The sequence below is a fragment of the Trichinella spiralis genome (genome assembly GCF_000181795.1).
Source record: "Trichinella spiralis strain ISS 195 chromosome Unknown Scfld1557, whole genome shotgun sequence".
In the NCBI taxonomy this organism is placed as follows: domain Eukaryota; kingdom Metazoa; phylum Nematoda; class Enoplea; order Trichinellida; family Trichinellidae; genus Trichinella; species Trichinella spiralis.
This window is the reverse complement of record NW_003528496.1, coordinates 2,224,250-2,252,017: the sequence shown is the minus strand read 5'-3', so window position 1 is coordinate 2,252,017 and position 27,768 is coordinate 2,224,250. Positions and strand designations below refer to the sequence as shown.

Genomic DNA, 27,768 nt, shown 5'->3' with positions numbered 1-27,768 from the left:
GAGAACAAAACACTCGTTGAAAAGGCAAGGTCAATGCTGCATGCAAGAAATTTGCCAAGAAGTCTCTGAGCTGAAGCAGTTCATACTGCTGCCTATCCTTTGAACCGCATCCCAAATCGGAAAGAAACAACCAAAATGCCGCATGAAAAATGGTTTGGAAAGCGACCAGCTGTTGAGCATCTGCGAGTTTTCGGATGTGATGCATATGTACCCATTCCATCGAAAAGCCAGTAAATTCATTTTTGTAATAAGATTTTCAGAATTTTTGATACCCATAAGCATCGAGTGAATGAAGTGACAGATGTTAAATTTAATGAGCATACTGCAAATCAAAACGCATGCGTTGTAAGTGTTTTTTTGTTTAAAAGCGAACATTTCATGGAATGCGATGCCCATTACCATTTTTTTATTTTTTAAGTTTCTCATTGATGCAAAATGTGTGGTTATTTGAATTTACTTTCGCTAAGTAACAAATGCACTGCATAATTAAATAGCTTAATAGCATTGCGCACTGCATAATAAGTGTTTAATATAGTCGCCCGGGGTGAAAATTGACCACAAATGCTAGGAAATTAAATAAATTCACAATTTATGTCAAATTATTGGGCTCATGCATGGTAGTTTTTCGAATCTTTAGAGAAATCCACCGGTATGTACTGTGAAAATTATTCCGAGCATCTCAGAAACTACGGCGAATTGTAAAATAATTTGATGCTAAGTGCAAACAATTATGTGCTAATTAAAGGTTTGTAAATTTTGAATAACCTGCAATCGATGATTTTTTGAGAAATTTGATAAAGTTGCCGGTTTGAGCATTTGACATTTATAGAAAAGAAAGACTGACATATTGCATGAAAATAGCTTTCCAATCTGATAATTTTGAATAATTCGTATCTCTGAATTGTAATTAATCAAAAAATTCAGTGAACAAAGATTTTAATTTTGAAAGTTCTGTTTGCATAAATGAAAATCAGGAACAATTCTTATTAAAATAAATTCCGTTTTTTGCCGTAAACATTGATAGTTCCGTTGTAAAAATTAATGAAATCATTTTATATGCGCATTTATTGAACTTTTAGTTTTCATTCCTTTTTATTTCACCTCTGTTAAAATCCCATTTTCAGTTTCACATTTTTTGGTATATCTCAAGAAATACGCAATCAAGAACGCTGCGAATAAGTTTATAGTGGTTTGCTAATAATTTTTGATCGATATAAACTAATTGCTTTGATTTTTGGAAAAAAAATTTTTCTCGAAAATTTCAAAATTTCATGGACTGTTGTTTTTGCGAAAATCGGTGAAAATCTTTTTTCAAAGTATTGCTAGAGTTTCACGTTGATAAAAGATAATGTTTCGGAAAGTTTCATCGGAAATTAGTTGTGGAAAAAGTGTCCTCTAAAGTTGGCATATTGCCTATCTTAATACATAAGAAAGTTGCCCACTTTTCCGCGATATCTCGAGAAATACGCAACTAGGAACAGTGCAGAGAATTTGGTTGTAGTTCTTTAACAATTTATTATCGATTAAAATTAATTCCAGTCATTTTTGGAGCAAAAAGATTTTTTTGAAAAGTTTGAAATTTCATGGGCTATACACTTGCTGTTTTTGTAAAAACGGCGAAGAACTTTTTCTCAAAGTTTCAACTTTTTTGATACTTATATGTTTGCATAGATGTATTCTAGTGTTATGCAGAGTTTCATCGGAAGCTGCCCAGTAGTTGTGCAATAAATGGCCTCTAAATGTGGCACTTTGCCTATCTAATATAATTCATCTGCTCTACACTGGCTTATTGGTTCTTTGCAACCGGCTTCATGAAAATTTTCATTTGCTTGTTCTTTGCTCGCTTATCTGTCTTTGCTTGCTCTGATTGTTGGTGATCTTCATGTGGCATGTTTGCAATGACTTTATTGACATTGACAAACGAAGTATTGCTTCAGAAAGAGGTTTGGTATTTCTTAGTTGTTGGTTTGTTTTTTAAATTATTTTTCTCTATTTGTAGAACATCCGGAGGACCTGATGCATATGAACAAATAGAAGATGTTGTTGGTTTAGTAAATGTGTTTTTATAGCTTGAATCTAAATTTGCTGAACATTGCTGATTAGATTTTTTTCATAGTTTTCATATATGAGAGCTTTAACTTTTTGTGATGTTTATTAATCAGTGTAGTGTATTGTAAGTAGAGAATGTTTTACCCCAAGTGGAATATATTATTTTCCTAAATTGTGTAACTTTTTACGTTTGGACATTTTATGAGCAATGCCATTTCAAGTTGAGATTCTCGCTCACCTTTTATATAAATATCGTTGCATCATATATCTGTCATTCTAATGTCGATAATCGAAATTTTTTCCGATTTAGCTGTTTGCTTGGCACTACTATATTTCGAGTTTTGGTATACCTTTTAAATTCTGATTATAGGATATTAATTGTTGTCATTAACTTATTCATTTTGAGTTGCGCCGTTCTTCAGTTCAAGAATACTTCTAAGAAGAATAAACTTTCAGTTTTAACATTGAATTCATTTGAAAGTGTGAACGTTAGCCATTCATGGAAAACAATATATTCTTACAAAACTGGAATTTGCAATGTTATTTAAATAATAATTTCATCTAGTTTATACCTTGTTTTTTGTACTTTGAAACCAACGTTTTCAGTTATTCCAATTGTAATGCTACTGTTAGAAATTATTGTATTACTGAACATGTTTTTTTGTTTTACTGATATGTTTTGCAGTGTAAAACTTCTATTCAGGTTTTCTTAAATTAGCTAAACATAAACGATTGAAAACCAAAAAATGTGGTTGTGTTTTGAGTTTGAAAAACTTTGATTAGAATGCTTCACTGATTCATCAGGCAATGTAAATACAAAAAGGAGTTGTAATGTATTATAATTGTAAACGAATCAAAACCCATAGTTCCATAATTGCAACTAATCGTAAATTTTATTGTAACTAATGTAAAATTGCATAACTACAAATAAAAGATTCATAGTAAGAATTGTTTTATCGAAAAATGAATCAAACAGAGCTTCGAGTCTGAAAGGCACACAACAGTGGCAAGGTTATGCTGGTGTGGTGGACAAGGAGGTAGAATGAACCTGCTTATATTGTCCCACTCATAGTGCCATACAAAATCTCGAATAACATAAAAAACAAACAAAAGCGCTTTAAAAAACAAAAAAACATCTGGAAAAACAAAAAAGTAAATAAAAACAAAAAACCGTCTCAATGCAATGCAAAAAATCACACCTTAGAAGAATTCGAAAACTTTGTTTTTTATAACATTTTTCATTTTTTGTTTTTTATTTTATTTCATTTTATTTATATTTGTATTGTTATTTTTGTTTATTAAATGTCAGCTACCAAGGTGGCGCCATATAAACTGTGCCTGCAGCATGGTTTAAAGTGAAGATTCCGTTAACCGTTAAAATTTTCGCCAAGATTTTGCGGTCTGATCAACCGAATTAGCAAAATCTTTCAGAAAAATTTTGAGCGGTTGACCTAGTTTTTAGGCTATTTTCGGTCAAAACATTTTTCAAATTTTATGAATATTTAATTAATAAAATTCAAGTACATGATTAGTTTATCTGACAGCTGGGTAATAACTTTAGGAAAAAAATAATGCATTATAAATAACAGAGAGTTAATAAATATATGTAAAATACTATTTTATTATGTCTTCGACCCTCAAATCAGGGTTTTCAATTATTCCCAGCTAAATTGTACCTGAAAATCTATTTTCTACATCATCCAATTACTGCTTTAATGCTGGAATGTTATTTGCATTAATATTTTAAATACAAAGTTTCAACATTTGCGCTGTAATTATACAAAATTTTTTAGCCAACCTTTTTCATTCTGTATGATTATTAATATGAAGAGTATTCAAGTACTATGTCAAGATTAATCGTTATCGTTTTTTAGAGCGTATCGTTTTGAAATTTAATCATAATGGTCTTGGAAGCTCAGCAGTTAATTAGGCATTTAGAGATGCTGAATATTTGGAAGTTGTAGAAAGCTAAAAAATAAATCAATTTTCCATTTAACATTCTGTTAACGCCTGAGAAACTGGATCGCCTGAGCGTTGCACTGTATTATTATTCACGCGGGAGGTCAACCTTATTTGATTGTCCAACCGCTAATTAACCACGTTCGTTTCCGAACGTGGCGAGACAATGAAGCAGTTGTAATGAATAACTCACAAAGTTGAGGTTTATTAAACAGAACGGAGCCAAGATTCAATGTACAATCATAAGATAGTATATATAGTATCACGAGAGATTATCAGGTAAGATAACCCTGTTTAATGTACCCACCACCTTCACCCCACGTCTAGTATTGGACGTAGTCCTGCAGGCGCCGTGGTGCTCGTCTTATTCTAGTGGAGTGTCGTGGTGGTGTTTGATGAGGTTCATCTCTTGTCTCTGTGTCTTCTTCGCTTTCTGAATTTTCTGGTGTAGGGTCGTTAGCATCTGGTTTTTCTCCTTTTTCACCTTCTTCGCCAGGAGCTCCAGTTCCCACTTATGTTTCATCTGGGTTGCCATCTTCAGAAACGCACCTTCCTCCAAAAGGCGCAAGATGCCTCAGGGATACAGTGGTTTCTCTTCCATCTGTTAATCTGACATGGGCATATTTAGGGTAAGCTTCCATCAGTTCCATTTCTTCTACTAGGTGGTCGTGTTTGTTTGTTCTTTTCAGCCGTCTCATTAGTACAATTCCGGGTGTTGTTAACCAAGTAGGGAGGGATGTACCCGTAGGTGTTCGACGCTGGTAACCAAATAAACGCTCATGAGGATTAGCGTTAGTCGTTGTCGACAGCAACGTGCGTATCGAGTGTAACGCTAAGCCTATTACTTCTTCTCATTGTACGATCCGTAGATTGTGGGATCTCAGCGCTAAAGTGACCGCCTTCCATATAATTCCATTGTATCTTTCACCCTGTCCGTTATCTTGAGGATTGTGCGCAGTCGTGCGTGCGCTGCTCGGTGCCTTGCTCATTACACACGATAAGGGTAGTATATTTAATAGCAAGTCCGGATATATGAATATATATCTTTAATACAAGAGAGTAAACAAATGGAATGTAGATATATATACAGAGATGTCCGCGGACGCCACTCTCAAGCCTTCTTCACACACCGCTATCACGCCCACGCCCACACTATTTTCGTCTTCCTTCTACCGTACCCTATAAAAGCACAGTTGATGTTCAGGTAACATCGCCACACTGCCCCCTCCTTCGGAAGAGTTCGTTCCGAATTTTCCTTTAAGGAACGTAGTCCCTTAAGTACCCCGGAGGCCGGTGTGTACGCGCGGATCGTCGAACTTCCACCCTAGGTCCCGTGACGTTTTCCTTAGGCTGTTGCTCCTTCGGGTAGCTTCCGGAACCGTACCAAAGGGGAAAGGGTCTCCTTCTGGTCTCGTCAGCATCCTCCCGGGTGACATATTTTTTTAATCGATCAGAGTGCACCACCTAGTGCGGCGTCTCCGTTCTTGGTGTCTCACTCGATATGTGTGCGGGCCCAGGGTTTGCACTATCTCATATGGTCCTTCCTAGCACGGATGTAACTTTCCTCCCCTCAGGATAGCTAACCACACGAGGTCCTTTATGCAGAAGGTTCCTTGGGTTGCCTTCCGGTCGTAGAGGGACTTCTGCCGCCTCTGCTGCACCTTTAGCTGCCGTCGCATCTGCTCATGCACAATGTCAATGCGCTCTCTCGTTTGTCGGATGTAATTCGGCAGCGTTTCCGTGTCTTTCCTCTGCGGCGACCCCATCTGGATGTCCAGCGGCAGCTGTAGCTCTCTGCCAAACATAGCCATGGCCAATGTTACACCAGTGCTCTCGTTGACGCTACTGCTGTACGCCAGCATGACGCAAGAGAACATTTCATCCCATTGCTGCCGATTCGCCTCGCACATAATGGACAGCATGTCCAGGAGTGTGCGATTGAATCTTTCAGCTTGTCCGTTCCCTTGCGGATGGTACGGGGAGGACCGCGTCTTTCTGATGTCGAAAAGACGGCACAACTCCTGGACAACCCGCGCTTCGAACGAGCGACCTTGGTCACTGTGCAAGCAGTCCGGCGCGCGAAAGTACGCTATGTATTTCTCCATCAGTACTTTGGCCACTGTGTCGGCTTCCATGTTAGTGAGAGGGAATGCGGCTGTCCACTTGGTAAAGTAGTCCGTCAAGACCAGGACATATCGGTTGCCAGACGGGGTCTTTTCCAGTGGCCCCAAGATGTCCATTCCACTCGCTGCAGCGGATAACCCGCAGTCATTGGCTGCATCAGTGCGCGGCTGCTTTTTGATGGCCTTTTTCTCGCCGCACACTGCGTGCACGTGCGGCACCATAAGTGGACGTCCCCACTCATCCCGGGCCAGTAAAATCGGCTTCTAGTCGTGGAAAGGGTCCGCCGTTCGCCTAGGTGACCCGCGTATCGACTGTTGTGCAGGGATCGCATGATCTCACTTCTCAAGGCCCGCGGCACCAGCATTTGCGTCGCCCCTTCTTCGGCCGTGAGTCCATCACGATGACGGCAAATAAGGTCTTCTTGGACAATCCAGATCGGCCTTTGCTGCCACATCATATTCAAGTCTCGGCTATATTCATGAGGACACTGGGTCGGCCAAGACCCACTGGTCACCCACTGACGCAACAGCTGTATCTCCGGGTCTGCTTGCTGAGCTGCCAGCAGTTGATCCCTGAGAGTCTGTACCACAACCGCGGAGCCCGACGGCGCTGCACGGACTGCGCACATACTGCTCTTCATCGGTCTCCCGCACTGAGCGCAACTGGTCCGTGACAGCGCGTCAGCATTGCCATGAAGGCGTCCTGGTCGATGTTCCACCTCAAAGTCCAACTCTCCCGGGCTACCTGTCCCTCTGGCTCCTTAAAATTCCGTAACCAACGCAGGCAACTATGATCAGTGCGCACAAGGAACCGCTGACCATAGAGGTAGGGTCGGAATTACCGCAGAGTCCACACCAACCCGAGCATCTCCCTTCGTGTCACGCAGTAGCAACGTTCTGGCTTGGTCAGCGAGCGGCTCGCGTAAGCCACAACCCGTTCTTTACTGCCATCCTTTTGACTCAAAACAGCACCAAGTCCATCTCCGCTAGCATCCACGTCGACTAGAAACCGGCGTCGGAAGTCGGAGTATGCGAGGATAGAGGCTGAAGTAAGTTGGTGCTTCAGAGCATCGAATGCCGCCTGGCAGACTTTTGTCCACTTCCACTCTGCGTCTCCTTCCTGTAGCTGATGTAAGGGAGCAGCGATACTCGCGAAGCCGTTGACGAACTTCCGGTAGTATGAAGCCAATCCCAGAAGCTGCCTCAACTCTGACACACAAGATGGCGCTTGCCACTCCTTTACCGCTCGTGTTTTGCTGGGGTCGGTGGCAATGCCTTTCTCGGAAATAATGTGGCCTAAGTACGCCACCTTCCTCTTCATCAACTGGCACTTCTCAGGTTTCACTTTCAGGCCGACTTTCCTGAGGCGGTCAAGTACTTCCTGCAGTCGAACAGTGTGCTCTTATGTCCGGATATATGAATATATATCTTTAATACAAGAGAGTAAACAAAGGGAATGTAGATATATACAGAGATGTCCGCTGACGCCACTCACAGGCTTTCTTCACACACCGCTATCACGCCCACGCCCACGCACACTATTTTCGTCTTCCTTCTACCGTACCCTATAAAAGCACATTTGATGTTCAGGTACATTCCCACAGAAACATAGGTAGGTAGTTAAATTTAATTTCAATGAACATTACAATCTAATTTCAAAACTATATGGAAATGAATGTTTTGAAATAAAATGAAGTGTTAACTGAAAACAAATAAAAATTAATGAATGAAAATCTGAAAATATTGCAACCTATGAAAACGACTGCATACAAAGATTTGCTTGTGTAAAAGCCCAAATACTGCATAAAACGTTGGAATGTTTGTGCGTGATCGTAATTCTCACGTATTCGTACAGGCTGAAAGATGTCGTAATGGCCGCCTTCGGAATTTCTTCAGCTACTGGGATCTGCTGGTAGGCGCGGATCAGGCTGACTTTGGAGAAAATCGTCCGGCCGCTCAACTGCGTGACGAAGTCGTTGAAGTTAGGAATCGGGTATCTGCCGGGCTTTGTGACGTTGTTAAGACGTTGGTAGTCTCCCCAGGAGCGCCAGGTATTCGGCTGTTTTTTTCGAACCATGTGAAGCGGTGATGCCCAACTGCTGTTTGATGGTCGGATGATACTGAGAAGGATGTCGAACTCTTTACGCGCAAGTTCCAGTCGGTCAGGCGGCAGCCGTCGCGGTCTTGCAAAGACAGGTAGTCCGTGCGTCAGGATGTGATGTTGAATCGACGCTCGCTGGTTCTGAAATATGAGGTGAGAGATAGGAACTTTTTAAAATTTTTGAATTTGTTGTCTCATCCGCGCCGTAAACAACTGACGGATTTTGTTTTGCTGATCTTGACAAGTCCATTCGTGAAAGTCAATACGTCATGTCAATCAGAAGCTGATAATCTAACAGGTTGAAGAGCAGGTTGAAATGCCGTAGGAAGTCTGCTCTGAGGATTCGTTGTCGGATTCGTGCCACTATGAATTTTCAACTCATCGGGCGCGTTAAGCCTTCGTCCACTGTCAACTCGCGGCTACCGACAACATCGATGGTAGTGACGTTTGCGGCTGTTAACCGCGGGATGTCTGAGGTGTGGAGTTGACTGCGCCGGGTGGTACTAAGTGGCACTACGCTTACTTCCAAACCGCTGTCCACCAGGAAACGCATTCCGTACTTTCTCTCCTGGACAAAGAAAAGGCAGCGTGGTCGGTTACCCGGGGACCCTAGTGCCATGAGGTCCCGGGCCGTCCGTTTCCCTAGTATATCGGCAAGGGGAACGGCATCTGCGAGCCTGTACCCTGAATTTCTGACGGTAATAGAAAACAGGAGGTGTTTGCTGTCGGGTGCGAATCGAACTCTAGCGTCTAGGGCTAGGCGTCTGAGATCTGTCACGTGATCGCCTATTCAAGGATCAGAATCGCTCTTCAAAATCTTCGATCCGTTATTCAAGGGTTTGAGCTCTGCCGTCGCTCTGCTCTTTGACGGACTGCGTAAACTAAACCAGAGCTGTTACCGCTGACAGCTACCAGTTTGTCGGCTTTCTCTGCCAGTTCTTCCGTGTTAGAATACGCGTTGGCTATGAGTATCATTTGGATGTTCAAGGGGAGACGCTCTAAGAAGAGCTTTTTGAAAAAAAATATAATTGGATTCAAATTCGTACTACAGTTCCGGCGCATTTCTCGAAATAGCTGGAAAGGTTTCATATCTCCTGCAGCAACTGGAGTCGTAAGTGGGTTGAAGCGGTCGTCGTCCAATTCGCCTTAGTGTTCCAGAATGTGGCTCTTCAACGTTTCGTAAGGGTATATCTCCAACCGGTTCTAATAAGTCGCCGACGTCAGGGGCAACGGAATCCGGTAAAGACAAAATGACGTAGTAGTACTTCGCCAGAGATGCTGAAATGTGGCGCAGCTGAAACTGGGCTTGGGCTTGCGTGAACCAAAAGGACGCCTCTATGATTTTGCATTAAGCAACGGAAACACAGACTGTACTGTTTCGCCGTCTTCCAACGTTCCGAAGTGCTCATTGCCAGGTATTTTCTACATCTCTGGACGCGATGCAAATCTTCGCATATGGGACATCGGAACATCTGTTTGGTTTTAACTACTATAACTGAAGTAGCAGAGGGAACTGCCTGACGTGGAAATGGGCGTTCACCACTCTTGTGTGAGTGAGTATTCCTCGAGCGTTGAGTATTCGCTTCTTGTAAAAACGATAAAACGTACTTCAAATCAGACGCTCTCTTTCGATCTTACAGCACTTTCACATCCCACTTTGTTTGAAGTTGTAATCCACTAATGTAAGACACCTTCAAACAATTCGATCAAAACTTGAATAGACACTTGACGAATGTTACCGAAGTCTGGGTCAAGTAAACCAAGAGCTCTCAAGTGCATGTTCAAATGATCATGCGTCGCTTCCATTTTCTCAGGAGACAAGGATCTATCATTGAAATCATTCATCAAGCTCTTCACATAAAGCTGAATGGTCAGCTCGTCGAAACCAAATCATTCCTTTAATATGTCTCTTGCTTTCGAACAGTTACCTGAGGTGACAGGTAATCCCTCAACAGTAGAACGTGCTGCACCACTCAAGACAGAGATGATGTATAAGAACTTGATAGAATCTGCAATGTCTGATCGTCTGTGGACATGCTCTTCAAACTGTTCCCAAAATAAATTATACTTCAGCGGATTACCATTAAATTCTGGCAATTTATACTAAGGCAGATTGATACTTTGAATGGTCGTTATAGGCTGCGTCGGTTCTATACTTTCAGCACCAGTTTGCTTATCTCGAATGTATTCTCCAGCCGAAGCGCGAACGGCGACCACCTGACAGTCAATAGCTGTCCATTTCTTAACTGCTTCATCTAACTCTTCATCATCCTGGATCGTTTCTTCGTACGAAAGCTGAAGCCGATAGAATTCCTCATACCTTCGCTCCAAAGTCTCCAATGTTGACTCGATGACATTCGGTTTAGTATCCTGTTTGATATAATCTTCTATCATACGTAGCCAATGATTCAGACGACGATGTCCCACATCTCTTTTCTTCGTTATCGCTATCATCTTGTTCTATTTCAACTCTTCAGCGAATTTTCTATAGTAGAAACGCTTCTCTTTCCCGGCTCGTGGCACCAAAAATTTATGTTGTCGAAAAGAAACCCACTTTCTATAAGGATGTTCAGCTTTCTTATTCTGAGCGGGATTTATTCTATTAAGGAGTTCTTGTCGACTTCGATGGTCTCCATTCCATAAGGAACAGTCTATTCAAAGTTCTATATAAAGATCATCTCTAGCGCAATCTGTTCTATAGATCGATCAGATAGTATTTGTATGAACGATTTATTCAACAAACACTACCCTATACAAATAACAAGATACAGTGAAAACAAAAACAATCACACGCGAACTCAAATAGCACACAAGACACACGGGCACGTCGAATCTATATATATCACTCCAAACCACAGTAAGAAGTCCTTTTTTGATATACAGGTACATAGTATATTACAGAATTCTCAACAAGTATCACTTAAAAAATTAAAATGGGCAGTAATGTGAAATCTAATAGCATTTTACATATAACTAATTTATATTAAACTGCTGTAATTATAGAACTGCTTAAAGTAATTACAAATCCTCCTTAAGGCTCTTGATCTGTTCATGAAAAAAGTGCGTTAAGCAAAACAACGTTATACGGGGTCATTATGGCATGTGTTTATAGTTCATCGGTTCCAACAAAACTCAGAATATGTACAAAAAAATTTATTATAAGTATTTAACAAACTGTTTGCATACTTTACGGTTCATATTACTCATTGCAATGATAGACCAGCCTTTAATTTCTCACCTTAGATTTCTTTGTGATGAAACTGCCAAGCATGTTTAACTGTCTCTCTTTATGTTTTCTGTCATGTAGAATTTTTTTTCATAACAACATATCATTTCAAGGACATCATGTCTTGATTTGGAACGTCCCTCATCATCATGGTCCTGCTTTATGAACTGGTCCATGATTTGTGTAATGTTGGTGATGCTGTTCTTGAGGAATTCTAATGTTAGAGTTCTCAAATATATATCTTCTTTTGAAGCAAAGATTGTTGGTTTACTAACAGTGCATAGCTCTGCCAGTTGTTTCAAGTCAACATTGCTATGGCCCTAGTTGTAAGATGATGAACACAGCACACCAAAAATATATGATCGAATATATACTAACAGAATCCAAACAAGTTAACAGAAATGATTGATAGGATGTATGAAATAACTCAAGCAACATGATATAATAAAATCGTTTCAGTGCTGTTAAAAATACTTTGCAAAATTTCTCACTTTAAGGAAAAATGAGTCACGTGACATGCCGAAAAACAGCATTAAGCGGGACTGGGTTAAGCGGGATATTGCTGTATATTGTTTTGTTGCGTATTAGAAAATTGTTTTTCATAAGTGCAAACAATACTGTGCCAGTTAAAGGTATGTAAATTTTCAGTAACCCACAATCGATGAGTTTTTCAGAAATATTATAAAATTGCCGGTTTGGGGGTTTGACATTTAGGGAAGAGATAGAGTGGCATATTGCCTGAAAATTGCATTTCAATCTGAAAATTTTAGATTATTCTTATCTCTAAATTTTAATCAATCAAAAAATTGAGCAAACAAAGGTTTTGATTTTGATAGTTTCTGTAAGACAAATAAAAATCAGGAACAATTGTTATTAAAATAAATTCCCTTTTTGCTGAAAACATTGATCGTTCGGGTGTAAAAATTAATGAAATAATTTCATATACATATTCATTGAAATTTTATTTTTCAATTCTTTTTACTTCAACACCATTAAAATCCTATATTTGGTTTCTCTTTTTCTGGCATATCTCCAAAAAATGCAGTAAAGCCCGGCGCGGATACGTTTGTAGTAGTTGGCTAATAAATACTGATTGATATAAATCAATTCCAGTAATTTTTGGAGAAAAACATTTTTCTCGTAAAGTTCAAAATTTCGTGGACTATAGACTCGGCTGTTTTGCAAAAAAAATGGCGAAAAACGTTTTTTCGAAATGTCTATTTTTTCATTGCTGGACAAAATAATGTTAGTGTTATGCGGAATTAAACCAGAAACCGTCTGGGTGAGCCTGCAATTGATTAGTTTGTTGTAGAAACCATTTTTTTAGCAAGTTATTTCAATACAGACCAAATTTTCTTACGTTGATTATCAGCGGATAGAGAATAATTTTTGTAAAAATTATTTATATTAAATGTGATAAATAAAGTAGTTATGATGAACAAAAAATCTGCTTATTCATAGACCAAGATTCTTGCACAAATGTTGATGGGTAATAATTTGCTCCTGGTTGTCTAATTTATTTAATGATTTGTTATTATTTAACTTAAAGATGATTAAGTGACTGTTGTAAAAAAACATCTTTGTTAGATTATGCTAGTGTAATCATGTGCAACAGACTACGGAAAATCGAGCACCTGCCCGTGTATATTGTATTTAACTAGCACTGGGCAAATGTTATCTGCATTTGACCGCATCCCTTTATGTTCTTTATATTATACGATGGATATGAGAAGACACTAATTAGGAGCGTCGCCCGTGTCAAAAGGTCACAGCGGCCGCAGGTTAGGCTATTTCTGAACAATGGCACAAGAAGACGCCGGCGACCAAACGGATGGGCAATAAAGTGAGGCGCGGCAAGATAAGAGCTACCAAAGTTGACCCCCTGGAGCGAGCTGAGCAAACGCCGCCAATTAAGGGCTCCACGGGAAGTGAATCCGCATACCGTGATCCGAAAACAGGATACAATAAGCACCAACAGTCCAACGGTGGACAGGAGTTGTGAGCAGCGTGGGTGCGTGTGCGCTGCTGTGTTGTAATGTCAATGTAAATAAAAGTTGTGTTGTATGGGGAGACGTCGGGAAGAAACGCAAGGCGTAGTCAGAGAATCGCTAGAGAACTATGCCATCCATGGAGGATGCGGCGGCGCGGAAACCGAAGAGTGGCCCCTTGAGGGCGACTCGCTAAAGATGGAAGCTATTCGATGCACATTTTGAGTGTATTTCTTATATTCATTCGATCTTCATCTATTCTGCAACTGTAAGAGCACTTTTTCTCCTTAAAGAAGCCAGAAAGCAGACTAATAAAATTAGAGCAGTAGAGATATATCAACAGACCTCGCTCAAACAAGACAGCGGGCAGCTGTGCGCGTTTCCCATCAATCAAACATATAGACTTTAATGCTTCGGTTTATCATTGTTAATGCAATTTCACGCTTTATTTTATTATTGAAATTTATTTATTTTGAAATTTTTTATAATATACAATGTAGTCTTTTTTTAAATTTTTTGCATAAAAATACAAATACCAATTCAATATTTTGATTAGATGACAATCTACAGTAAACCACATTTATACTTAATTATTATTAGGGAATGCTTTGATTGTTTTCCGTTGCAGTTCAGTCCATGGAGTGTTTCGATTCTGCCATGTTGCCTGACCTCAATATACCACCTGAAGCATGGAAGCCAAAGGAGGGTATTCCATTTTGTGAAGCTTGGGATTATGCAGAAGTTGCTGGAGAAGGAGACGTTGAAGTGTAATAATTTATAGCACATGTATAATTTTTAATACAATAAATTTATTTCAGCATTCGCGTACTATGGAACCGTATGACAGGTGACAGGATTGTGATGGAAATAATGAAAATTCCTACGAAAAGTGCAAATGAAAAGGTTTTTTATATAATTTTCAGAATGAAATGGAATAAAACATTATTGTTTAAGGCATCGATTCTGCAATCATGTCGATCGAAAATACTGGATTGTGTGTCAAAACTTTTCAGATTGTTTAGTGGTAAACGCAGCACCGTGTCGGATGAAGAGGCAGCGTATTATTATCGATTTAATATATATACATATAATTATTACCGTTATAATATGGGTGTGCCTGGTCAAAGTTGCACTATTACTTATCTTCATGGAAGATTTTAAAATAATTTGTTGTTTATTATGTAATTTTATTGGTTGCCCAAAATAAAATGCTTTACCACAATGTATTTTATTATAGTGCAATGTTTGCTTAGAACCGCTTTCAGAACTGTTAAACAGGCAAAATCAAACATTTACAGATATAGAATAAAACAATTGAAAAAGTTTCAAAGCAATACAACAACAACTTGAAAATACAGTGGAGCTAAATATCATTACCATTCATGCATACCTTGATAAACATTTATTTAAAAAATTGTGAATAAAGAAGTAACTAATATAAATTTTAACAGTTTTTATATTTTAAAAATATTTTTAGCCAATTGTTTTTAGAATTACTGATTCATACTGTAAGAATTGAACCTAAAATTTGTTATTGCAAATTAGTGTATCTGAGAAATTTTGAAAAATGGAAGGCATGATAATGTCCATGAGCGCTAGTTTGGCAGAAAAATGTAAAATTAGCAATTTTAAGTATAAATCTTTGAATGACTTAAATGGTATGCTTGTTTTTTATTCTTGAGGTACATTTCATTTGGAGGACATCTTAAATTATTTTTTCATTGTGTACAACTTTATTCAACATTAATGTGATTAATAATACTTTCTTTCTCAGTAATAAATTTTACTTAAACTGTCAGTTTATAGATTACAGAAAGAATATGATGAATCAAAATGAATTTAATTACCAGTTTATAACTTCATTGGAATGGAATTTTCAGTATCTTATCCCTTTAATCAAATTATTTAATAAAATTATCGGTTTATCTTGCAGAAAACAGTTAAATTTATGCTTGATTTAATTGGCAGTTGAAGATAAACCAATGTATGTTCAATGGGACGTGTTGAATAATTGTTATGTGTGCGCTTTTTATTTTGTATTTTAGCACAATTTATCTACGATCTGTATTGCGCCGTTTGTGTACCTGCTATGGAATATGATCCAGTGCTTCCTCAGTTTGCTGTTCCGTCAGTTTTACTTACATCCATAATAGAATGTATTTCGGAAAATTTTATCAGCTTCGATTTACAAGAAATATTCACCGCCAATGTGAGTAATTATTTTCAATTACATATGCAGAGAAGTAGATAGAGTGATGTAATTTGAAATTAAGGACTTACTTTCACACAAAGCACAAGCTTGGTTTGCAGTGCTGAAATTGTTCGACAGTATATATGAATGTTTGTGTAAAGAAAAAGACGAGGATAAGGATGATATTTTTAAAGGAGAAGCCGTTGCAAAAGTCGAAATTCCTTCAGCTAAAGATGATAAAGATTTACAAGTTCCGAAGAAAATTGCACCTTCACGAACAGCACCAAAACCACGATCTGTCATTTATTCTCCTCGTCTTCAATATTTACGACAAAAGCGAATGCGAGATTATCGACGCAAAAATGTTGCAGCATTGAAGTCGGATAAACATCGCTTATTGTCAGATTTGAAAGCAATTCCAGAGCTGAGCATATGTAAGAAGTTGCTTCTGGATTCAGCAGTTAAAAGGCGTCACTACTTGAATTCTTTGAAAAGAGCACGAATTTCCTGTCAGAATATTCAATGGCGACAACGACACTTGAAAGCACAGGTTGTACGAATGAAAGCAAATTTGGAAAATAAATTGCATAAAAAGCAATTATTAATTAATGATTTTAAAGATAAAATTTCCAGAAAGTTGTTGAATGAAATGAACTTAATTGAGGAAAAAGATTTCACAATATGAATGGTATAATTTTATTATGTGTATCAATTACATTTCTTTTACCGCGGTGCATAAGAATAAATTTTTTTGCTTTTGCTTAGAAACAACGTATTTGCACTATATTGTATTTATGTTTTTTTTGTATTTATGTATTGTTCGTCTTGTTTATATTGTCTTCAAATTCAAACATTTCAAAATCATTTGGGCTATAATTTTATTTCAATGCGTGCTATATAAATTTTGCTAAATTAAACTTAACAAATACAAAAATAATAATCTTCTGAATAAATAAATAAACAATAAAACTAAAACATTAAAGAAATGAGTAAATAAATAAATGGAAAATTAATTGACGCTAAAACGGTCATACAAAATATCTGACACGCTTAGTAGAGTATATTATAGAAATAAATAATTATTGTGGAGATGTTCTGGATGTAGAAGGCTGACACTCCGAATGGACCGAATGGCCGAGTGACATGGAATCATTTAAACGCTCTTTTAAAAGTTTAAAAGTTCTTTTAAAATCAATACCATCTCCCTAAAAGCAAAGCATTCAAAACTATCAGAGCGCAATACAACATGATGTAAAGGGGAAACCTTCGACAATCGAAAGTCGATCATTGTCAAATCTTTCATTGCATAAGCTGTCACTTTGATAGAAAGTGGGTTGCGTCGACTATCTACAGTTGTTACCGATAATTCATTACAACTTGCACGCACAGTTCCCATGCCTGCATCAGAGCAGGCTTCTTCAACTTTGTTTACAGCTTCATCAGGAGGCAAACTGAATTCTAAGCGTGTCATTCGCTTCACCAGTTTGTCAATGGCATCCTGAATTGGAACCTGTGGAAAGTCGAATTCACATTTCACACAGCGCTTTCAGTCATACAGCGCAAGTCATACCAAATTTGATGGCTGCGAAGTGGACTGGCTGCTCAGCAGCAAATTATCAAAGTTAGATGGCTGTGAAAAGCTCCTTATATTGAAATCTGACTCCATGTGCGGACGCTTGCTTGACGTCCCTTCATCGCTATTAAAACAACGATCAACATTTCGTTTACCACTGTTAACAGGTTGCGAGGAGCAAACTGTTGCCGGCTGTTTTCCACGTCGCTTTTTGTCATCATCACTGCACAAACTTTTCAATCTCAACGGTTCCACAGGAAATGATTTTTCTAAATCAATTAAAAACATATACAAATGCTCATAACAACAATAAGACATACTTGAAAAGTCTTTCAAACACCATTTGTGTTTCAAAATTTCCTTTATATTCATTCTTTTTTCAGGTTCACTTCGCAAGATATTCTTTATTAATGCTGAAAAATTTTCATTCATTAAAAAGTCTTCACAAACATACATACACTTACATAAAGCCGAGCAATCGATTCTTCTCCAAGGGCTTAAATTCCAGCATTTTCCTTCAACCCACTTTGCATACCGCTCGCATTCACTTTCAGGTGTATCCCATGGTAATTCTCCGGTCAGCATTGCTACCAGAATAACCCCGCAGCTCCAAATGTCTGCAGGTTCAGCATCATAAGAACCTGTGATTACTTCCGGAGCCATATATGGGAATGTACCACATCTCGTTCCCAATTTGCGTACTCTACCGTGTTTGTTTCGAAAAACGGTTGCCATTCCGAAATCAGAAATTTTCAATACTCCTAAATTGGAAGTTAAAATACAAGCATAACCCACATTCCTGAAATAACAACAAAATTCCTGAACAATCTAGATCAGACCAACTATTACAACAATATCATGTATATTGGAAAAAAACTTTCTGTTGTATAACATACGCATTACAGGATTAACGCAAATTACTCATTGTTCTCACTGACCCAGATCACCACATTGAGATAAAGAAATATTTATCTGTAAAAGCACTTGATTGATAGATGGACTACAAAATTGTCAACCTGACAAGACGAGGTCAATTCTATTGTTAAAAGGATTATCCCCACTATTTGCTGTCCTATTCAGAAAATGTCAGCTATCTAGAACTGATCATCCACAATGATGCCCTAACCTAATAATTAAAAAGATGAAAAATAGATATAATCCTGAACAATTATCTAATAATTGCATAAGGTTTCTGATAAACATCAATGCCCTGAAAGCCTTACAATTACAATAAAAGTTCAGCAGGATTGTTCTACAAACGTATAACAAAGGAAATAATGTACGAAGAAATTCGGTTAATCACAAACAATGAACTAGACTATACACCCAAAAGTTGAAAATATTTTCTGAAAAAAACATCTACAAATGACAGTAATTCAAAAACTTAAAAAAGTTCAGATTTTCATGAAACTTACCAGTACTTGATATTAAAAGATTTTCAGGCTTCAAATCTCGATGTGCAATGCCTTGGCTGTGAACGTATTCCTTAAAAGCACTTTCAAAATTACCTGAAACTGAAGTAAAAGAGAAAAAAATAGGAACTTACAATTCCTGAAAGCAATTCTAAAAAATATTTATGAGCTAGAGCTACGCCTGTACCAACGTCGGGTTCTGAAGAATTAGATGTATGCATTTAAAGTCATTACATGTTGATGCTTACCTATACGATCATAAAGTTCCCCTCCCTGAGCGTATTCTAAAAAAATATAGTATATGTTGTTTTCCTTTCGATAACCTGCTGAAGCAATGACGTTTTCATGTCGCATTGTTTTGGAAATCAGTGCCTTAATAAAAAAACAATGCATTATTCCATTTCATACCGCACAACATTAAAAGTACCTCTTTATGTGCGTTTCGTACGCTCTCTTCATTTTCCGGATCAGTTTTAATTAGTTTCACTGCAACTGCTTCACGCGTACAGCGATTCAACAGCAATCGAACTCTAAAAAAAATTTAATGCATAAAACAAAAATATATATATATATATAAACAAATATGCATGTACATATATACATATACATATATATATATATATATGTATATATATATATATATATATACATGTATGTATATATATATACAACATATAGGATATATATACAACAAAACATTACTCTCCAAACGATCCTTCTCCAATAGTTTGCACATAATCCCATTCCTCACAGAACGGAATAACCTGTCTCGAACTCCATGTTTGTTCGCTAGGCGGAATTATTGTGTGTTGGAACATCACGCGATGGAAGCAAAGAGCAAAATGAACTGAAATTGAAAATGCAGCGTAATGTTCAGAGGTCAAATTATTCCCTAATAGTAATCAAGTATAAATTTGCGTACTGTAACTGGCTGCGCAATCAGAACCTAGCAGTGCTGAATATTTGAATGCTTACACATAATAAAATTTATAAATATAAAAAATAAATAAAATAAAATGAAATTATTTAGTTTTATACATAATAAATTCTTTTAAAATGGTTGCAAATAAATTAATCTATGAAATAATTTTATTGGTCATTTAAGTTGCTGTTTAATTGGCTAAATGTTGTGCGTTTCAATTGGATGAAATTTCTCAGTTTTTCATTGGCTAAAAGTTATTTTGCTTCATTGCAGCCGGGAATCAAAATTATGCAATTTTTAAATATATTTTGTAATTAAATAATCTTAAAAAATATAATAAATATAAAATAGAAGCTAACGCTTCTGCATCAATAGTTTTTTAAACCTTTGTTACTTATATTGTTAAAAAAGATGTTCTTGTATACTCGTAATTAAATATTTTAATTTTAGGCTATTCAAAGCTCAATTTGCAAAATTGCGTCATTGCTCGTTTGGTTGAAATGCTGCATCAACAAACTTTCATAGCAAGCAAAAGCAGCCCTCTTCTTATCAGATCGGTTCACAAATAAATAATGTGTGAACCATAAATGTATAAAAATAAGAAATAAACTAAGCGCACACCTTACTGGGCAATTAAATCAGTGTGGTAAACTCAGACGAGATATAAGTTGTAAGTCGTTGACTGTAAAGAGTAATACGAAAAAGAAAAATTAATTTTTCGGTTTTCTCTATTATAATTCTATTTATAATTGTTTTGTTTGATTGCAAATCTTTTGAAAACTGCTTTATTAATGTTATCATTAAATGAATTTGTATAATGGAACATTAATTATTTTAATTATTTATCCAAACTTTTATGCATTTTGTATCTTGCTATTTTATTATTATTTTTTTAGAAACATTTACTGTTTTATGAATGTAAAAGTGCTAAAAAATGAAAGTTCTTTATTTAAACATTTGTTAGGTTGACTTTGTTGCAGTTTCTTCTTATGTTTACTTTTTGTAAAATGATTGTAGTAATAAAAAGCAAATATTTTAAATTATAATTTAGAATATTAGTGGTAAATGTTTATTTTAAAACTCAAGCTAAAGTACATTCCATTTAATGCATACATCTGCAATCATTGATAACACCTGTTTTTATTATTTTTCTAATTTAATTTTTCTTAAAGTGAGCATTTAATCAATGATAGTCGATTATTGACTGACTGGTAAATTATACAGCGTTATCAAATGATCAAAAATTACAGTTAATTTTTACTTCAACATTTTATACAAAAAAATCGTGGCAACGTTGCAATTGTCATAAATCAAAAAGGTAGCATTGAAAAATTTTTTGTTTCACCTACAAATGTTCAGTTTTGCATATTTTCATGGCATAAATTCAACAAAAAATATGTTTATGAATTATGAATAAAACCGTAATAAGAATTTCTAGCTTGATATTGTCAATATTTGATAATAGCACGACACGAAATATTTCAAAGGGTATGAATTAAAGAGAAATATTAATAAAACAACCATAGTAAAATATTGAAAGAAACTACTATGCTATGCTGTTCTTCTGATGATCATTTCATACTTTCTGGAAAACTAAATCCTCTTTGCTGACATAAATTGTTCTGTTTTTATCACATACACGGTCATTTAGTGCAATAATTTAGTTTTTTCTCTTTTTTGGTGTATTTGGCCTGAATTGAGTCATGATGGTCAATAATGTCATAATGACTAATTTGTTGGCGACTTGATGATGCAATTCACATGAAATTTTGCATCTCTGCGTAGGTCACGGATCAGTTGTGTTAGTATCGCAATTCAGGGATTAGCATGAACATATAATGGAAACCTTTGATCTATATCGTGGTTTGGAATTAGCAATGGCTGTGACACAGCGACCTTCTTTGCTGTTGCATTGGAGTTCCGATTGACCTGAACCCTGCTTGATATGACTCAGCAAGAGGTCTTTCTCTCCCGTTGTGATTGTGAGCCAGAGCAATTTTTCTTGTTTGTGGGTTATGTTCACTGTTTGTAGTACATGCACGAATCGATAACTTATGTTCTGCTCATATATATGTTGTTTTCATATAATGGTTTATGAAAACAGTTAGCATTTGGAAATTTCAACCTTCAGTCCACTGAATTCGAAAATCAATAGTGGGCAGATGGATTTTTCCCGTTAAATAATTTTCAATACCAATGAGCAATAAAATAAGACAAAAATTTGTCCCAGAACTGATCAAGTTTAGTTTAAAGTTACACCATTCGTATTGGTTTAAATTAAACAAACATTAAAAACAGTATATTTATTTTAAAGTAAAGTTTATGATTACCAAGACAAACAATAATGTTAGTCGTATTTGAATAAAGGAGTTGGAAACGACTGCATTATCGATAAGTGGAAGAATGGCAAAGAAAACAGTTTCGGTGCCAGTTGTTCACAAAAAAACTGGAAAAGAGGACTTGCCTAAGCGTGGTTTTAAAATTCTGACAAAATTTCGTCAAGAAAATGTAAGTGGATTGGAGAAAGTTGATCGCATCATACCAACAGTGAAAGATATTATTAGTATCAAACAAAATTGCAAAGCGACAGCAGAAAATGTGTTGGATCAATTGAATCAGCAAGATATCCATAAAGAAAATATTCACCTTCTTCTGGAGAAGAGAATAATTGAACATTGTCAGTGTAAGCGTGATCATCAAGAACAAGAACTGCTCAAAATTGGGATTACTGAAAAGCTGCACGACTGTTTGTCATTATTTGAAAGCGTATTGCAAATGCTTGGACTGGAATATTGCAAAGATGCAAGTTCATCTGTTGGGATTGTTTTGCCACGGTTGTTGGAGAATTTTAAAAATTTGCTTCGTCATCATAAGAATGTTGATTTGCTAACAACCCATGAAGATGTTGACAAAGTGCTGAAGAAAGATGTGGATGAGTTGAACGAAAAGATCAAAATACAAGAGGAAAATAACGCTAAACTACGCAATATTGTTCATATGCTGATGAAAAGTGTTTTAGAATTTGGATATACATTGAAAAAATTTAACACCAATCAGAAAACCGAAGAAAAAACAACCAATGAATGCACATTGGATGATGAAAAATTAATTGCGAAGCTGAAAAATTTGGAAAGCAATAATTTAAAATTGATAGAAAAGGTCAAATTAACAGAGAATGCAGTGAAAATGGCAATGATGTTTCACGGAAATAATGGAAATTTAATCTTCGACTATCAAACAGAAGAAGAGGAAGAAAACGTTGCGCTTGATCAAGCTATAAATAATTTATGCACTACAACATGTGAATTTCTTTCCTATGGTGCGAATCAAATCACACAGATGGCAAAAGTAAAACAACATGAAATGGAACAACTTGATTTGATTAAAGAAAAAATAAAGAAACACATGGTTAAAAGAGAAAAGGAAGCTGTGAAAAATTCAAATTTCATCGTCAACAAATATTATGCTAGAAAGCACGAATTGCAATTGCAAATTGACCAACTTCAAAATGAAAATAATCGACTCATAGCTTCGATTATTAAGAAATCTGAAGGTGTATTTAGCAACATTTATGGAAATAATTATAAATTGAAATACAATAATCAAGCCCACTCTTCGCTGATGGTTCTTTTGGAAACGTTAGTGAAAAATAGAAGCAACATGGCAGTCATTTTGAGGAAGATTTTTACAAATGAACGCTCTCATCCATCTTTCAGTGATTTTCATCATTATGAGGATAAAATCAACGAAGCAGAACTGTTATTAGACAAACTGTGCTCTAAGGCAGATATGCTTTATACGAAAAGCATTCAATTAGATAAAAACATTGCTGAAACTGAAGAAGAAATCAAAAAGTCGAAGTCTAAAATGAAAGAACTGCAAAATGGTGTAGATTATTATGAAAAAGATGTAAAAAAAGAAAATTCATTAAAAAGTCAGCTTTTATTAGCAAAAGAAGCACAGAAAATTATGGACGCAGAAATAGAGCTAGTTAATGGTGAGTTGTATAATTTGGAGTGTGCTCGTCAAATGCAACTTGAAAGATTAAAATACAAAAAAAGATATTTAAAGAAGCTATACCGTGATTTTCTCACGATGAAAAATTCGAACAAAGATGAAGGAAAAGTCCAATTTTGTAAAGATATCGCAGTTGAAGCATATGGAGCTCATGGAAGAGGAGAACATCACCGACAATTATACGAGGAAATTGGTACACTTTTCAACCAGCTTCAAAGTGCTATAAGTGAAAACTTAAAAGTGAAAGAAATTGAATATAGCACTCATAAAAAATTGGACCAATTAAAATATGAATTGAATAAAGAGCTCGATGAAATCAGAGAAAAGAGAATGAAAATTTTTCATCTTGAGTGCCAGTATAAAATCAAACACACAGCAGATGTAGATGAAAAAGATTTGTCAAATTCAGACACGGATCATCATACATCGCCATCCGAGCGCGAAAAGTTATTACTCTCTTGTATATCTGAAAAAGATATTGTTCACGCGAATGATGAAATACAAACACTGAAAAGTGAAGAAAAGGAAACGGGAGAACTTTCAATGCGCTTCAGTGGGATAAAACAAGTTAATGAAATTCATACTTTGTTAAATGAAATGGAAGAATGTAGCAAAATTTTTCAACAATTAGCAGAATCTGAAAAGGAATCAGCTCACCATGTGTCAAACGATTTTATCTCTATCTCTGAAGAAATTCTAAATGGCAGTTCATTTTTTACAGATGCAAAACTTGAATCAGGAAGGAAATTTCAAAATGAGAAAGCAGAAGAGTCCATTTCCAAAACAGCTTATTCATCAGCACATGCAGAAACAACCGCTCAGAGCTTTTCTGAAAAAAGTCATTCATCAAAAACTGGAAAACACGAGTCAGATTCAGAAAATCCAGGAAATAATGGCGGATCAGTTAGTAAATAAGCACCATCATAATTACAATAAAATCGGATTATGAATTCGAACATTTTTTTTCGTGATATTCATTTTCAAAAGCTCGCTGTACTAATTTTCTGTTCAATTTTATTTTATATTTTTATTGTGCTGTTTAACTAAAGTGCTACGAATAAATAATAAATAATAGTTTTAGTGAAGCAATTTTGCCTATATTTTTTCTTTGCATTTTGCATTTCTGAAACCTGGAATATTAATTTTTTTTATTTAAAGGATATTATATATACTGTTGTGTTTTGCAATTTTCGAAATTTATTTACATTATTACTATCTATAAATAAATTGCATAATTTTGTACTCAGAAATACTTACTCATGGTACTATGGACATGTTTTTTTTTATAATAGTTGGAAACAAGGATATAGTATATATATAATATAGCATCATAGCAAGGATAGCAAGGAGTACGCGCGTCAATAAGATTAATTCTGCTCCATAAGTAGTAGAAAATAGTGGCAATACTGCACTACAACAAAATATTTTATCAAACATTGCATATCACTATAAATATTCAATGCTATGCTTAAAATGTGTAAAAAACAAGAATAGCTCAAGGAGTAAAAACTAAATTCATTACTTGTACGTACAAGTAGATTCAGACCATTTCAGAAGTGCTTATATTTATATAAAGTTTCCAGAACAAATATTTTACAAGTTATGAATTCATTGAAAACCAATGCATTTACATATAAGTGGGATTATTTATAACTTATTTGCAACTCTGATGAAAAATGAACTTCAGTGAAAGTAAAACTAATTTCTTCAGAGTTAAAAAAAATTTTTTTCTTACTGTTCAAAAGAAATTGAAATTCTGTACTCCTAATAAACAAAGGCGCATTAAGAACATGTTCGAGGCGGTTCAGCATTTAAAAAATGTTTTGATATTTTTTTAGAGTATATAAAATTTGATGCATTTCGACTTAACTTAAATTGCTGCGTTAAATATCCACTCAAAACGAGACTGATATACATCAAAACATCCTCAACTTCGTTATTAGTATTATGCTCTGATCTAAAAAAACAACCTCTGCTATTCTTCGGTCAAATTTATCAGGATGCTTAGTTTCCTATGCATCCGTAACACGTACAAGAGATAACTGGTGCTAGATTGTAGACAAAATTTTTGAAAATAGTCGCAGGACTAAAAAATGTTATCAGTTTGTGAATCTGACTGGGTTCAACAATAACAGCTGACTTTTATCATTTACGACAGGAAATGATCACATCATGGACATGTGCTTTATGAACAACTGTCAGATTTGCCACAGTAGAAGATGCTTTTTTAGATGCTGTCAGCAACAGCTGTAGTAGCTATGCTAGAGATTGCTGTTCAGCGACGTGAGCCAGTTGTCTTTTACCACCACATGAAAGGTCAAAATCCATCATTTTTAGAAATAACAACCCTGTCAAATTTTATTCTTCAACAAAAGAACAGCTTTTATAATGCTTTGTGACTGTGCAGTTTCTCTACTGGTCCATTGTATCGAATTTCATACACAACTTTAACTTTAGGTAAAAATAGATACTCAAACTTCAGCATCGTTAGCCACATCATGATTGAAGCATTATTATTACCTTGATTTAGAAAAATCAGAGAATTGTGAACTCCATAATGACACTGCGCAAAGTATCTGTTTGGCCTGAGATTGTAATATACAAAATGCATGCAATAAACAGATCAATGAAATTTATAATAAAAGAGCAAGCACGATGCCACTACAATGAAACAGCAAACAAGCTACCATTGTAGTTATAAATATCAATAGATCAATGTTTTTAAGAATGAAATTTTTAAAATTCAAGAAAACCTTTTCAAATAAAATTTTTCTTGTTATGAAATTCTTTTCAATGCATGTTATTCTGCATGATAGGAAAAACACATTTTGAACACTATTAAACATTAGTAAAATTATTATTAAGGTGATGCAGTCAGATATTGATAATTTTTAAAATTTATTTATTTGCATCACTGCATTTATTTGGTAAAGCTCTCCTGGTGAAATCTACCGAGGTGTTAGGGAAACAATTAGCTGAATCAGGATTGAAAAGATTCAACGAAGAGACTTCAGACTTCAACAACGAAGAGTAGTTCATTATAATTGTGGTGAAAAAATGTGCAAAAGTTGTAAATAAGCTACATTTATTGAATACCATTAAAAGAAATAAAAAATAACAAAATGAAAAATATTTTTAACATTTTCTATTTTCTTTCATAATTGACAAACCTCGCCGTATAGTTGCACATATGCACAAAGCAGTAATATGTACACAATAAATTAAAAAACATAAAGTATTATTTTACAATTTCTACATTCTGCTGTTGAATTGAATTAAGCATACGGATTAAAAGAAATGCATCATCATAAAAATCAATAAAAAATATTCCAATTAAAAGTCACAGCTAAGATAAAACTGAGCAGTTATACTACAATGAAGTAAGTGATAGTAAAAAAATAGGTTTTCTTGAATCAACTACAATGCGATTGAACGAAACACTTCTTTTCTGCTATAAATATAAAATAAATCCAAATTACAGTTTTTGTTTCTGTGGCATCATTGCTATAATTCTAAGTTTGATCATTTTAGCAGCTACATTTAAAATCAAAGATATGTACAAAGATCTTCTTTTTTTAAGAGGTAATAGTTTATACTTTTTTTAATTAACGGGAAAAAACTTAATTTGCCTACTTCATATAATTTTTATACTTTTGATTATAATATAAAAATTATTGTTTAAATTGTACATTTATTTGAACATCGTCGAAAGTTTTTTAATGAAAATAAATGTTACTTATTTATCATTACATATCTCTAACTTTTATTGTATTTGAACATGGAACAACATTTTTTATTATTTAGTAATATATGTACATGTGTGTGCGCGCACATATGTATTTACTAGACAGACATTTTAGACAGCTTCTGTAATAACAATAAAACATTCAAAGCAGTATGATAATAAAAAATAATATATAAATAATAAGTTGTTATCAAAATATTAAGATCACCAAAAAATGTTTCATTTCATGAATCCATAGATCTATAAATTTTTTATTTTAATTAGTATATATATATATATTTTTTAATCATCTGTAATCATACAACCTCACTGTGAATACGATTATGCGTTCGTTGCGTATAAGCTGAATTCGAAATACAGCAGAAAAACATATCTACAATGCTTATCAAAAAGAAACGTTTAATTAATAAAGTAACACGTTTTATATTTATTATAAACACGGTGGTTATTGTTTTAAGCAAT

General features: G+C 35.4%; 8 protein-coding genes across 8 annotated transcripts; 4 read left to right on the top strand and 4 right to left on the bottom strand.

The window, feature by feature from the left end:
- The first annotated feature begins 135 nt into the window (after positions 1-135).
- Positions 136-1,611, top strand: Tsp_05163 (conserved hypothetical protein). The gene is made up of 3 exons (XM_003369705.1): positions 136-230; positions 261-345; positions 1,540-1,611. The coding sequence occupies exons 1-3, from the start codon at positions 136-138 to the stop codon at positions 1,609-1,611; spliced, it is 252 nt and encodes an 83-aa protein (XP_003369753.1).
- A 2,720-nt stretch (positions 1,612-4,331) lies between these two features.
- Tsp_05162 (putative occludin) lies at positions 4,332-4,914 on the bottom strand. The gene is made up of 3 exons (XM_003369704.1): positions 4,816-4,914; positions 4,554-4,617; positions 4,332-4,507 (listed from the first exon to the last, which is right to left on the bottom strand). Exons 1-3 carry the CDS (start codon positions 4,912-4,914, stop codon positions 4,332-4,334), a joined length of 339 nt encoding a protein of 112 aa, XP_003369752.1.
- Positions 4,915-5,552: 638 nt separating this feature from the next.
- Positions 5,553-10,686, bottom strand: Tsp_05161 (putative integrase core domain protein). The gene is made up of 6 exons (XM_003369703.1): positions 10,389-10,686; positions 10,161-10,322; positions 8,756-8,916; positions 7,975-8,373; positions 6,988-7,512; positions 5,553-6,395 (listed from the first exon to the last, which is right to left on the bottom strand). Exons 1-6 carry the CDS (start codon positions 10,684-10,686, stop codon positions 5,553-5,555), a joined length of 2,388 nt encoding a protein of 795 aa, XP_003369751.1.
- Positions 10,687-11,960: 1,274 nt separating this feature from the next.
- Tsp_05160 (conserved hypothetical protein) lies at positions 11,961-12,702 on the top strand. The gene is made up of 2 exons (XM_003369702.1): positions 11,961-12,090; positions 12,572-12,702. The coding sequence occupies exons 1-2, from the start codon at positions 11,961-11,963 to the stop codon at positions 12,700-12,702; spliced, it is 261 nt and encodes an 86-aa protein (XP_003369750.1).
- A 1,668-nt stretch (positions 12,703-14,370) lies between these two features.
- Positions 14,371-16,322, top strand: Tsp_05159 (hypothetical protein). The gene is made up of 3 exons (XM_003369701.1): positions 14,371-14,440; positions 15,492-15,655; positions 15,720-16,322. The coding sequence occupies exons 1-3, from the start codon at positions 14,371-14,373 to the stop codon at positions 16,320-16,322; spliced, it is 837 nt and encodes a 278-aa protein (XP_003369749.1).
- A 394-nt stretch (positions 16,323-16,716) lies between these two features.
- Positions 16,717-18,110, bottom strand: Tsp_05158 (serine/threonine-protein kinase Chk1). The gene is made up of 6 exons (XM_003369700.1): positions 18,088-18,110; positions 17,675-18,009; positions 17,531-17,623; positions 17,208-17,479; positions 16,902-17,135; positions 16,717-16,842 (listed from the first exon to the last, which is right to left on the bottom strand). Exons 1-6 carry the CDS (start codon positions 18,108-18,110, stop codon positions 16,717-16,719), a joined length of 1,083 nt encoding a protein of 360 aa, XP_003369748.1.
- A 190-nt stretch (positions 18,111-18,300) lies between these two features.
- On the bottom strand, positions 18,301-19,440 carry Tsp_05157 (serine/threonine-protein kinase Chk1). Its single transcript, XM_003369699.1, has 9 exons — positions 19,325-19,440; positions 19,050-19,152; positions 18,946-18,994; positions 18,871-18,906; positions 18,757-18,821; positions 18,719-18,724; positions 18,626-18,695; positions 18,525-18,556; positions 18,301-18,336 (listed from the first exon to the last, which is right to left on the bottom strand). The coding sequence occupies exons 1-9, from the start codon at positions 19,438-19,440 to the stop codon at positions 18,301-18,303; spliced, it is 513 nt and encodes a 170-aa protein (XP_003369747.1).
- Positions 19,441-21,947: 2,507 nt separating this feature from the next.
- Positions 21,948-25,960, top strand: Tsp_05156 (hypothetical protein). Its single transcript, XM_003369698.1, has 3 exons — positions 21,948-22,554; positions 22,717-24,464; positions 25,793-25,960. The coding sequence occupies exons 1-3, from the start codon at positions 21,948-21,950 to the stop codon at positions 25,958-25,960; spliced, it is 2,523 nt and encodes an 840-aa protein (XP_003369746.1).
- Positions 25,961-27,768: the final 1,808 nt, after the last annotated feature.